Source organism: Primulina eburnea, chromosome 1 (assembly GCF_022965805.1).
Source record: "Primulina eburnea isolate SZY01 chromosome 1, ASM2296580v1, whole genome shotgun sequence".
NCBI lineage: Eukaryota > Viridiplantae > Streptophyta > Magnoliopsida > Lamiales > Gesneriaceae > Primulina > Primulina eburnea.
This window is the reverse complement of record NC_133101.1, coordinates 20,777,832-20,790,834: the sequence shown is the minus strand read 5'-3', so window position 1 is coordinate 20,790,834 and position 13,003 is coordinate 20,777,832. Positions and strand designations below refer to the sequence as shown.

Sequence of the window (13,003 nt, the reverse complement as noted above, 5' to 3'; positions counted from 1 at the left end):
GATGTACCTCGGAATACGGAACGTTTTCATTTGGCAGGAGTTTAATAAATCGCATATCATTATGACACCACGTCAGCAGCCCGGAGGATTCTTGGTCCCGGCTTATTCCTTTTCTCGGACTACAAATTCGGGACTCGGGCATATTGATTGACAGGCCGGGATTTCAAAAGCTCAAGCATTTTAAGTCTGAGGAGTATTAGTCATGTTAATCTTCGTTATTTACTTATTGTTAATTTGGTTTTGACGTTCTACCAGATACATGCAGTAACAAAACGAAAAGGATATTTTATTAATTAAAAGAAATGAGCAGAAAGTAAACGAAGATGTTCCTTTTCAACAACCACCCTCCACTTATGCAACCAACCACTGAGATTTCCGGTAGCGGTCTTGCCAAAGCTATCTGACCTGGCTATATCTTCCAGGATCTTCAGCTCCCTTTGCAGCATTAATGCGTAGACACCATGGTGAGTAAAGATGTCCACGTACTCCGCAACACCGAGGCGTCGGCGATATTTCCGCATAAGAGCCACATTCTCAGGAGTAGGAACCCCCTCTACATACTGAGAGGATTCCAGCTCGTATAACTTTTCCCAGAAGTGAAGTATTTTGTGGAAGACTTCGTCCTCCATAGCCGTTTTCCTTTTCTCTATTGCAGACGTCATAAGCTCCTCAGCCATATCGGGAACTTTCGAATTGCTTGAACTTGCCATTGCACTGATGAGACGGAAGAATAAGCAAGGTCGTTATTTATAGGGGAGAGCGTTAATCTCCGCCCTCGATTCAAATCTAATCGGACGATCGCAGGGCGCCTAGGAAATCGTGCGTACAAGTGAAGAGACGTGTGCGGTTATCGAGGGCACAGACTCATCATTACCTTGAAAAGCGAGCAATTTTCAGTGGCATCCTCGTTAATGCATACGTAATGATATGTTCGATCGATTCTCTCGAGAATAGTAATTATCAGATATCGAGGAGTCGGGGGTATGGGATACAAGACGCTTAGAAAGTTCCCTCGCTTGGTATTTATTCACAATTGCAATCCGGGAGAGAGCAGGAAAGATCGAATCGGGACAGCGAGTCAAGCTCTAGCCCGACTATTTTAGAGATGGGTGGTGATACCCCCATTAGGATCCGGGTCATAGTCAGGATCGGTTTCAGGAGCATCCGGGTAGAACTCCCCTTCCCGGGCAGAGTGGTGTTGTCCGCAATTCTTTAATATTAACTCGGGCCCTCATAGAGTTGGCCGGGTGCTTCTCACCTGTCCGAGTTAAGTTCCCGGTTACTTTACCACTCGGGCAACCTCGAGAATAGCGCTATCTCGATAAGTGAACCACACTCGAGTGTGATCATTACAGGCAATCCAATCTGTCAGAACAACTTGAGTTTGGAGTGTCCGAGAAGTCATCAGAAGCTAGTATGGTAAACCGACTTAGTAGATGACACGGAAACCGAGGTAACTACCCATTCCTCTCCTATAAATAGCAGGTATTAATGTCATTTAATGATCCGAAATAAAAAAAAAAGAAAAACCTTTGAACTTTAAGCACTCTACGTATTTTTCTCAAATATTGCTCGAAGTTCATCATCTTACAATCTGCTGACTTTATCATCGGAGTGGCTACGTCGGAAACTCCTCCGGCGCCCATTCACGAGTTCTTTTTATTGTTTGCAAATGTTGTTCAAGCCATTGTCTTCGTTCAAAATTCCCAAACATTATAAATTGTTGATCTGATCCGTTTGAGCTCTTTACCCGGCTCACCCATTTCAACAGGATCATGTCAGATGTAATTTCATATGCATGTGTAGTAGGAGAATAAATTATGTTTTACAATAATGCCAGGTTTCCAAATTTCTATGCGATAAACCAATCGACAACAGAAACCGTGATTGTATTCACCGTAAAGGGTTCAAAGTAATGGTTTGTTAGACGTTTGTGCCGCTCGATTTCATCCCCAAACTTCATCAAGATGTTCTTCATTTGTGCAATGAGTTTGGTGCGTCTTTCTTTCCATCCTTTTCATCAGCAGCCTCGCTCGGCAGATCGGGGCCTGAAGGGATCTTCCCTGGGTAATTAGTTGTGGGGGTATCTGATCCTATCATTCTGCATCACATGAAAACTTTTCAATACCAGAATATGGACTAAAAAGGAAAAGATGCCTTTAAGAGTTTAGGATATGATGGGTTTACCCTTTGTCCACGATGGTCATTGAACGAAGCTCGCAGTTCGCAAAACTGCAGTCACACGTAACCAGCAAGATTAGTTATATAAGCAATACTCTGTGCAGAAAGATATTCATATCTATTCTCCCCAAGGCAGAACTTTAACACACAAAGTCAGTGTTGCAAAACTAATGCTTTACAACAGATTTTTCGTGAACAAATGTTAACCACAATTAAATGTCCTCCACTTTGACAACCACACATATTACATTTAGAAATTTCATTTAGGGTCTTTGAGCAAGGCACAAAATGGCATCTATACAGTCTCTCAATATTACAGAACAGAATGAAGACTAGCTAGAAATCTTACAGAAACAGATTGGAATGTAACTCATGTATCTAACCAAAGAGTAGAACTATGGTTTTATCATAACTTACTGTGATGAAATTTCTTTCTTCATCAGAGGGTGGCATTCGTTGCCAAAGGCAGTCAGTGTATGATACAAAAATCCACTGTGGGTAACCACAACTATTTCCTTCTCTTTCCTAGTGGATAACCTATATAATGACAATTAAAACCGAGACAAATGTTGGCGAACAAATTACACATGGACCAAAAGGTCTGATTTATACAAGATAAGAAGCCAGTCACCATTTCATGAAGGTCATTCCTCTGGCTGCAACTTCTTCCTTTGTCTCTCTGACATCAGGCTTCCATAAAATATCTTCATCACTCTCCATCTGCCAGGAGGGAAAAAAAATCAAGGCAGTGGATAGGAGAAATATGTTTTAATCCTAAATCAAACTAAGTAGTCCATGTATCTCAGGCATGTCTACAGATATATACAACAACAGTGACTTACCAGTGAGAAATCAACTGCCGGAAATAGATATTCATATTCACCAACGCTTCTCCTCTTGTCACAAGGATGAACACCCTGCAAATAGATTTTTCGAGGAAAGGAAGACCATCCAACAGATTAAGAGAAAAAACACAAAGATTTGACCCATAATTATTTGTAACCATGTCATACATCACAAACCATGCATACGCCTTCAACTCAAATTGATTGCCCTGGTTACAGAATCAAACTATATAATTTTTTGGAGAAAGTCAGAGCTCACTTATCATAATTTTCATATTGGCATAAAATTTAAAACAGCAATGAAATCCCCATTACTCCTAGATGCCGTAATTAGGAAAAATGAGATATCTCCTAGGCATATTAGGAAATAACAGAACAGAATAGAAAAGGACAGAGAACCCAAAATTGGAGCCACAGTAATCATAAAAACAAAAGTAACAAGTTTCTATGTTGGATATACCAGATGCTCTCGACAGAGTTCGAAGGCAACGATAGGTGGGCAATCAAGACTTGAAATTGCATCGCGGTCACTGTTTCCTGCATTTGCCACCATCAGTGGTACTATATCCATCCTATCAGTGTAGCCATCACCACCAAATACACCAACAGCTGTTTGAATGGTCCTGCAATCATATTCATCTCAAAAATGGGGGTGTTACATTTTGTGAGCAATGTATTCTTGTGAGCCTCAGAAAAGCTATAATTCCCAATGTGCATGCCAGACAACAAGAGAATCGCACCAAAGATACGTTTCTTTTTTGTTCTCATAATTGAAAATGTATCTGTTGGTCAAAAATTATATTGATCCAACTTTCCTCATAGCCAGTATTCAGCAATCATAGTTTTCCGCAATGTTAGACGAGTTCTTTTTTCCTGAAATTTTTTAAATAATCCAATTTACAAGCATTTAAAAACCAAAAATCCATATTCAAAGTAACACACAGATCAATAGTCAATTTTCATTAAGTTTCTGTTAATAAGTAAATTGTCTTCCTGTAGAAAACAGTTGAACATATTCTAACAGCCGATTAATCTACCTCAATTCTAGAAAGTTCCCTTCAAAGGAAAATTGACTATTGATCTGTGTGGTACTTTGAATATGGATTTTTGGTTTTTAAATGCTTGTAAATTGGATTATTTAAAAAGTTTATGTTAATAAGTAAATTGTGTTCCTGTAGAAAACAGTTTAACATATTCTAACAGCCGATTAATCTACCTCAATTCTAGAAAGTTCCCTTCAAAGGAAAAACAAATATTTAAAGGAACAACAAGAGCATTCAGAATACTTAATACTCCAATCAGAAATATTGGTGACATTTGAGTTAATAGGAACCTAAAAGGATTCAATGAAATGTGGACTAGTGTCAACTGACATCCAATTGAGTCGACTGGAACATAAAAAATGAACCATGCCAATATCGCCCACACTCATGTCTCCTATGTCATTCTTAACTGAGTAAAGCAGCAAAGTGGTAAAGTTGTACCAAATTTGCAAAGAATCAGGTGAAATTTATCACTCGCAAGGTAATGTAAAGCATGAGGCTCGATAATATTTCAATTCTGGCATCTCTCAACATTAATATGAATATGCTCAGTATTTTAATGTTTTGGGTATAAATGGGCATTTCTCATTCCAGAAATACCACCTTAGCAAAGGAGAAGTAACAACCAAATCAATTTTCTTGATAAGCCCACTTGCATGAACATGTTTACGCAGATTGTCAACCTGATACAAAATTTAAAACCATCAAACCTCACAGAATCAGCAATATTTATTCCCATTTGTAATTTAAATACTGGCATGCTGCTTTTCCAACCTGTCGCCAGCCCAGCTGAGTTACATGTGCGTCGAAATATTCAGATGACATGTATGCTTTATAGTTCTTATCTCCTTCAACATTGTGGATTCCTTGAGCATGCCTCACCTAAATATATTGTTTAATAAGACCACACAGTCCTCGAAATTTTGAGCAAAATCCAAGAGAGAAGACAACCTCGAGTGTCCTTCAAACCAAAGATGCAACATTTACAAATTTTCTATGAATGCAGCAAGAAATGTTCAAAGCGCATTTGATACCAACCAGATGGATAGTTTTGCAGCGGTGTAGTGGAAACAAGCTTGGACAGCAACTACTGTCCATTACTGCAATTGGACCAAATGAAAGTGTTGAAAAAGTAGTGTGAGTAACATCTAATGCGATACAGCAGATATAAAGAACACAAAATTACATGCTATTAACACCAGAGGAATGGATACATGGTCCTCATTTACAGAAGCTTGATGAAATAATTCATAGGGAAATCAGCTTAAGAGTGTTTTTGGATGCCAAACCTTTTTATCCAAAGTGAATTTTTAAAAAAGCATCCATCTTTGTTTTGTTCAAGTAAACCACCACTTGTTTAATCATCTGCTCTGCCTTCTATGATAGCCTAGATTTAACCTCATGATAAATGATTTCAGAGAGTAGAATGCTTTTTGCAAAATCTGTATAACTCTGAGGTTCACAAAAATATGGCACACCATAAGTCACAACTGACCATACTTTGACCAATACCACTTCAAATTACAGACTGAAACAGAAGCAATTTTCTTGTTGCCATCCAAATAACCTGAAGTCCCTAGCACATAGTTAAAAAAACTGTTTGCAAAATATTTCTTGTAGAATGCGGGTGCGTCAGGTGCTACAAGCACCGATTTGTGTGAAAAACGTAAAAATCTTACTTTTATAAATCAAACGAAAATGAACTCTTTAGTTCTAATCTCCTATACTGATATGCTCTGCAAACAAAAGAATAAAACTGGAAAATGATGAAATAAATCCCCAATATAATTTTGTATTTACAAAAAAAGCAGGAATTCATCAAATACTACAAATTATAATAAACTTGACGAAAGAAACTAGAATGAAGATGCTGGAAAACTAAAAATCCTAATGAAAAACTTAAAATATGAATTGAAATTTGCATAGAATTTGTAGATTTGTCTGTTGAATGTGTTGTGTGTCCTCCAAATTCTGAGTGATTCCCCCGCTCTTCTCATGACCCACGATCTTCCCTTGATCTTGTGTCCACCATCTCATCTGCTTGGACACTGTTCTATTTGATTGAATGATGGGCTTTTATTGTTCACCTTTGTCAATCAAAGTGAGATGCGGCAATTACCTGGTAGGGATTGACGGTAATTGTCATGGTCGACGGGGAGTTAAGCTTGGTGGAATAGATGGAGTACTAGCGATTGGTTGAAGGAAGTTTTGAATTAATGAAGATGCCGGAAAACTAAAAAAACTAATGAAATTCTAGGAAAACTTAAAATATGAAATTTGCTGAAAATTTGCAGATTTGTCCCTTGAATGTATGGTGTCCTCAGTTGTCTAACGATTCGCTCTTTTCCTCCAAATTCTGGGATGCTCCCCCGCTCTTCCCATGACCCACGATCTTCATCCACAATCTTCCCATGATCTTGTGTTGTTCACCTTTGTCGATGGGCCAAACTAATAGGGCCCAATTTAACTTTTTTGGCACAAACACAAACCACAGATAAATTCTCCAGCGAAATCCAATTCCTCTCGTGGTATTTAAAAATCCAATACAAATTATTAACTCGCCAACACTAGAATGTACAATATAAACAACAGACACAAACAAGAGTGAAGATTCCAGTTCCAAATGAATCAGAACCCAATTCATCGAAAAAGGAAACATAATGCAAACAAGCGGCACACCAAAAAATCAAGAAAACAATCACAAAAACAATAAAAAAGAAAAACATTAAAAGATAATCAACACAACAAACATAGACACAGTACACGATGCTCCAAAGGAGAAATAACTTTTAATAACTTACCCGCAAAAGACAGTCTCGATCGAGCAGCAAGCAATTGGACTCTGGAATTGGCGAGTGGAAGGGATTTTGGAGTGGGGAATTGATTGGAGCAAGTGGAGGGATGGTCTTGTGCTTTACTCCAAGAAGATGATTATTCAAATATTCATATTTCTTATTATATAATAATACTAATAATAATAATAATAATAATAATAATAATAATAAAAGCTGAATGAAAAAAAGTTAAACAACCATATTAAAAAAATCATTCTAACTAATTATAAACAAAAATTCTTAATTTTGTTTGTCAACCAAAAAAAATTCATATTTGATTTCACGCCAAAATAATATTATAAAAAAACATTGATAAATAAACTATTATAGAAACACAAAATATATTGATGAAATCACAGATATTTATTGAGTAAACGAGACTCACACATAAATCATAACGTTCACAAAAATTTCTTTAACAAAATTATTCTCATAAAACTTTAAAATCCTACCATCTTTAAAATTTAAAAGACCATAAATAATTATTATATAAAAATTATATTCTAAATACATTACTATAATTTTTATAAATACATTACTATAATTTGAAGACATAACGATGACAAAAGGAGTCAAGTAAAATGATTGGTCGTTTGTTACGTGACTGTCTAAGGAATTGACACAACGTGCCAAACACAGTCATCTTTTACTATTTATTAAGTTTAAGCATATTAGAATAACTGTTTTTGATGTCTTTGATCTGTTTTTTGGTTTCCCTATTTTGCCCCTATTTGATATCAAAATTACATTTTTGTTTTTTTTTAATTTCAAAAAACATTTTTGTTTTTATTTTTTTATTACAATTATTCAAATAGCACTTTAGTACCTCGATAATTTGTCAAATTTCATTTTAATCCATAAATAATTATAAAAAAAATTGTACACACACGCACCGCGTGTGCAGAGTAGCTAGTATTTATTATTCATTTTGGTGGTTGTTTATAAGTTATTTTAGAAGTTTATAAACTGGTCGGGTCAAATTTATTTTAAAAATAAATTATTAAAATGTTTTTATAAACTTATTTTTAATAATTTAAAGAAAATGATGTGTTTGATATTATAAGATTTTATTATTGTCAAAATTATCAAAAATGATGTAATACTATTTCATCGCACCTTTTTGCATGTGTAACAAGTATATTTATATCATGTGTTACATATAGTGATGTGAATGGAGCGGGTATGGGGAGGGTTTGGCTAAACCCAATGAGTAGGTCTCATGTGAGATTGTCTTACGGATCTTAATCTGTGAGACGGGTCAACCCTACCCATATTCACAATAAAAAGTAATAATCTTAGCATAAAAAGTAATATTTTTTCATGGATGACCCAAATATGATATCCGTCTCACAAATATGACCCGTGAGACCGTCTCACACAAGTTTTTGTCAAGCCCAAGACCCTCCCCATGAAAAAAACTTTGACTCATTACCCGCCCCACCCTGGTTAAATATTCTTCGAACCCACTCTACCTCGAATACGAAACCGGACAGGATAGACCCGTGAGACCCGAATTTTTTTAAAATAAAAACATAATCTTTCTTCTCACATGACTGAATTATGAAACAGACATACATCTAAATACAATATTGTGGAAAATTAATTCATGTCTTCGACTACACTTAATAATAACAAACAAAGTATTTTCACGACATAAAGAATTACATAAAAAAGTTACTAACTCTCCAAAAAAATCTCGACATCCCCAAAAATAAGTCATAACATAATTTAAACAGATCAATATAAAATCAACGAGTAGGTAATATTTCATACACATTCTTCGGGATCATTTCCTCTTCATCAAGAATGGTAGGACAAGTTGGCAAACTACTTGAAGAATTAACTACAAAATTAAATAGAAAAAGTACATTGAAAAAATAAAACTGTAATTTGAAATTGTAAAAAAATGTAATTTAAAGAGAGAAAGTACAATAAAAAAAATTAAAATGAAAGTACAATAACAAAATAAAACTGTAATTTATTTACCTTTCACCTCACCTCACAACCATCTTCGCGAGCACATCAATGCCTCCAAAGTCGTTGGATTAAGTCTACTAAGATGAAGACCAACTATTCTTCTACTATTGCTAAAAGAAGATTCAAATTCAACAGTTGACATAGAAATAATTAAGATCGTTATTATTGAGGTGGGCTACTAAAAAATGAAAATTAATAAAACTAAAACTCTAGAATATTTATATCCACATATATGGGACGAATATCATAAGACCCATGACCCGTCCCATATTCGGACGGGTCTGAAAAATTGGATCCGAGACCCGCCCCATGACCCATTTATTATGCCCAAACCCAACCCATATACGCGGGTCTATTGCGAGTCTGGGTAAAACCCGGACCCATTGAAATCCCTAGTTGCATATGTATGTTTTATTTTTATTCTTAGTATTTAATTTTTTTTATAATAATATACAAAATGAATGAGACATAAAATTTAGTTATATCACTTCTAAAAATTTTGAAACACATGTTGTATATGATAAAATTTTAAAAAGTGGAATACAATTACCGTAATTCAAGAACGTGATGTCGTGGAAAAAGTGGGTAGAAATTTTTTTTTATTAAATTTATTCAAATGTGTGGGTTTGCAAAAGTGATGTGAAAGACCAAATCCCACTAGTAGAATTTTAGTTTTACTTTGTCATTGTTACTTCGACGATTATTAATTATGAAGCAATATATATCAATCAACATCAATCAATTTTGGTAAAAACACCAGCGAAATAAAATATTATTTTTACTTCAAAATTTTAAAAATACTTGCTTCACTTCTAATTTTTTGTAACATTTTACTTCGACAGAGTTGTATTGATGAACTAAGAAATTTAAATTTAAATTTAATGAAGTAAAAAAAGTTGACTTTAACTTTTCCCCAAATTAAAAGAAAAGAGAAAACAACCCTATTATCTCCAAAAGAAAAGTGACGATGCGTAGCTCCTTTTCTTCCCCAAACCCATCACCCTTCTTTCCTCACCAGAATCAGATCGTGCAGTCACCAGGATCAGAGCAGCAACCACCGTAGAAGGTAGTTGAGTTCTTGACAACGGTCATAGAGGCTGGAACATGAAGAAAGGAGCAGATCGAGCCCTGTTAGCGAGCTGTACGTGAGCTTCCTTGCTTGTGAATATGCAAAGTAAATCAGGGAAATTCTACTAATGTCCTAATAGATGAAACTATATAAGATAGTAAAATATTTTTTTGAGATGTAAAACGTTAGAAAAAGAAATAGGGTCATAATTTTTTTTAAAAACCAACTTATACGTTATCAAAAAATTTATTTTAACAGCTTATAAACAATTTGGAAAATTATTGTTTAACAAATTTTAAGAGCTTATAAGTTGTTTTCAAGCTTAAAGCCAAATACTCTCTTCGTTTTGTCCAACTTGGAATCTTAAAATTAGAAACATTTATTATTTTTTAAAGATATTTTGATTTAAATGTTTTATTTTTTTATTTTTGTTCGAATCTAATTTACTTACTCAAATTTTTATGAAAAATTAATTCGATTTAGTAAATTACCTAAAAAGAATTAATCATTCACTACAATCGAAATGATTTAATGATGATCATATTATGAGCTATATTCCTTAATATAATAGGATTCGGAAAAAAAAAAAAACACACAACACCTAATGTGATTCTGTATAGGTGGGTTTTATTTTTAAAAAAAATAAAATAAAAAATGAGAAAAATTATGTTATGGAGATGAAATGATGAAATAATGGCAATAGCGGCCTCGGTACTTCATTTATACTAGCCAGCGAGGCACACACATTGTGTGTGTTATGAATATATGGAGATAATATATTTAACATATTCTCTTGATATCAGGGGGTAACACTAACATGTCAATATCTGGCCACTCATGTTGATCCGGAACAGGATAAATTGTCTCAAAATACGCTAACGATCGTATCATAATGGAGTAATATTCTGAGAAAAAATGATAAAAATCAACATTAGAAAAGCAACTCAATGCAAATGCGTGGGAACATGGAATCATGTCCATATCAAATTCTCGACATGATCATCTTTTGGACTCCAAATCCACGATAGCAATATGTGTAGCACTTCAGACATCAAACTCAAGGCGACCCAAATCGTAACTTGATAGCCCCGAGCACTATTAAACCTTTCACGAATAATTGACTCAACGGTCGGAGTGAAATTTGTGGTAAAAGCTACATATGCATCGCGATATCTCGAAAACCAAGATGTTGTCAATCTCTGCACAGAATCTAACAGTGCAATGATTGGAAGCTGTCTTTCCTCGCGTAGTCTCGAATATATTGACTCTTATACATTTATTGTCATTATGTTATAACGAGATATTGGGTTGTATGCTCGATTCCATTGATCCACGGAATCATTTTCATCCAAAAATTTTGCATCGTCGAGATATATTTTCTTAAATTTTTCATACTCCACATCAAAGTTAGTTTTCTTATAAATTTTTGCTAAACGCATAAACATTTCTATACAACCTTTTTCCTGCAATGATTTTTCATATTTTGAGATAAGTGTCATATACAATGACCATTATGCGCATCTTTATAAACCATAGAAACTACCGCAATGATCCTCAGATTTCTTTCTGAGATAATCAACAACTCTCCCTCGTCAGGTACTATTTCCAAGAGCTTCATCAAAAATCAACTCCATGAAACAGTGGATTCTACATCAACACCACCCCAAGCCAATGGATGCTGGTGAAAATCTCTATCTTGTGCTGAAGCCACGAGTAAAGTGTCATCATACTTTCCTTTCAACCATGTATCATCGATAGTACGACTTTGCTCATACATCTATATCCCCTCACAGAAGCACCATATGCTAAGAACCTGTACTTGAATCAATTATGCTCATCTACTACTAAATCTGTTATGCTACCTGGATTAATTTTATGTACCATCTTCAAATAAGAAGGAAGAAGAACAAAACTTTTTTTCCAGATCACCTCTAAAGATATCGTGAGCAAATTGTTTGCCTTTCCAAGCTTTGTAATAGGTAACATCAACCCCCTGATTCCGCATCATTGTCATAACAGATTTCGGTTGAGGTGTCATTTGTTGCCCCTGAAAGTTCTCTACCAACATGTCATAAACTACAGATGAGCTTGCTTGTTGGTTTTTTCTATGCCTTCCTACGAATCTCAAAATGTGTTTCGTTGTCACGTTTTGAAGTCCAAATTCTCCTGCTGAAACCTTTACTTACACAATGAACCGCATATACACTAGGGGAATATTTCACACTTTCAAACTCAAAAAAAGAGTTCAACGAAATTTTGGGTAATTATTTTTTCACGATATTCTTGTTTGGAAACTCCTGACCAATATAGAGGTTAGAACCATCAGTGAATGAATATATATCATTACTAGCATGCACATGAATCTCAGTATCATCTGAATGCATAACAATGTGCTTGATATCATTTTGCTGAATGAAGACATTATCATCCACATGCACCTCAGCCATGTGCTCTTCATTTTCCCAACTGAGCACATTATTTATTTCTATTTCTGATTTGAACAAACATTATTCACATCTTCGAATACCTCATTGTTGCAACAATGATCATCAAAGACAAAAGTTCGATCAAAATAGTCCTCATACAAATATTTTTCATTACCATCATTGTATTTGAAAGGAATTTTATTCCTTGATTTATTCCTTGATATATTTTCCTTATCAATTACTTTCCTTTTGATAATATCCGTAGTATTTTTGTCTTTCTGGAGTATGATTTCGTGTGGATTCAAAAGACTCAAGATATTATCTATAAGATATATTATGCTTATTTTCAATAGAGTTTGTTTCCTAATGAAATTGGTTTTCCATGTTTAATAGGAAAAAGGATGAAGTGGGTATAAATAAGAGGAGACGATATTGAACTCGGGGCTGGTGATTTTTGGAAGTCAGAGACGAATTGATACGCAGAGACGGTTTCCGAGAATAGCAAATCTCGTGTCGTTGAAAGCTTGTTGCTGTGAAGTGCTGACAACATCTGAAGACAACACCTAATCACTGTTTTGATTAGAGTGTTGAGTTTTGAAGATCTTTCACTTCTCAGTTGATGCATCTC

At 34.9% G+C, this 13,003-nt stretch overlaps 1 protein-coding gene across 6 annotated transcripts; it reads right to left on the bottom strand.

The window, feature by feature from the left end:
- Positions 1 to 1,785: 1,785 nt before the first annotated feature.
- Positions 1,786 to 7,013, bottom strand: LOC140829034 (phosphoglycerate mutase-like protein 1). 6 transcript variants are annotated; one of them, XM_073191990.1, is made up of 11 exons: positions 6,871 to 6,999; positions 5,749 to 5,805; positions 5,108 to 5,169; positions 4,844 to 4,951; positions 4,673 to 4,752; positions 3,487 to 3,649; positions 3,024 to 3,098; positions 2,813 to 2,901; positions 2,599 to 2,718; positions 2,188 to 2,232; positions 1,786 to 2,101 (listed from the first exon to the last, which is right to left on the bottom strand). In XM_073191990.1, the coding sequence occupies exons 3-11, from the start codon at positions 5,165 to 5,167 to the stop codon at positions 1,975 to 1,977; spliced, it is 867 nt and encodes a 288-aa protein (XP_073048091.1). In that variant the 5' UTR covers positions 5,168 to 5,169; positions 5,749 to 5,805; positions 6,871 to 6,999; the 3' UTR covers positions 1,786 to 1,974. The 6 variants fall into 6 exon arrangements, with proteins under 6 accessions (XP_073048091.1, XP_073048117.1, XP_073048083.1 ...); XM_073192016.1 differs by having other exon boundaries at positions 4,844 to 5,030; positions 6,871 to 6,998; XM_073191982.1 differs by lacking the exon at positions 5,749 to 5,805 and having other exon boundaries at positions 6,871 to 7,013.
- Between the last annotated feature and the right edge of the window lie 5,990 nt (positions 7,014 to 13,003).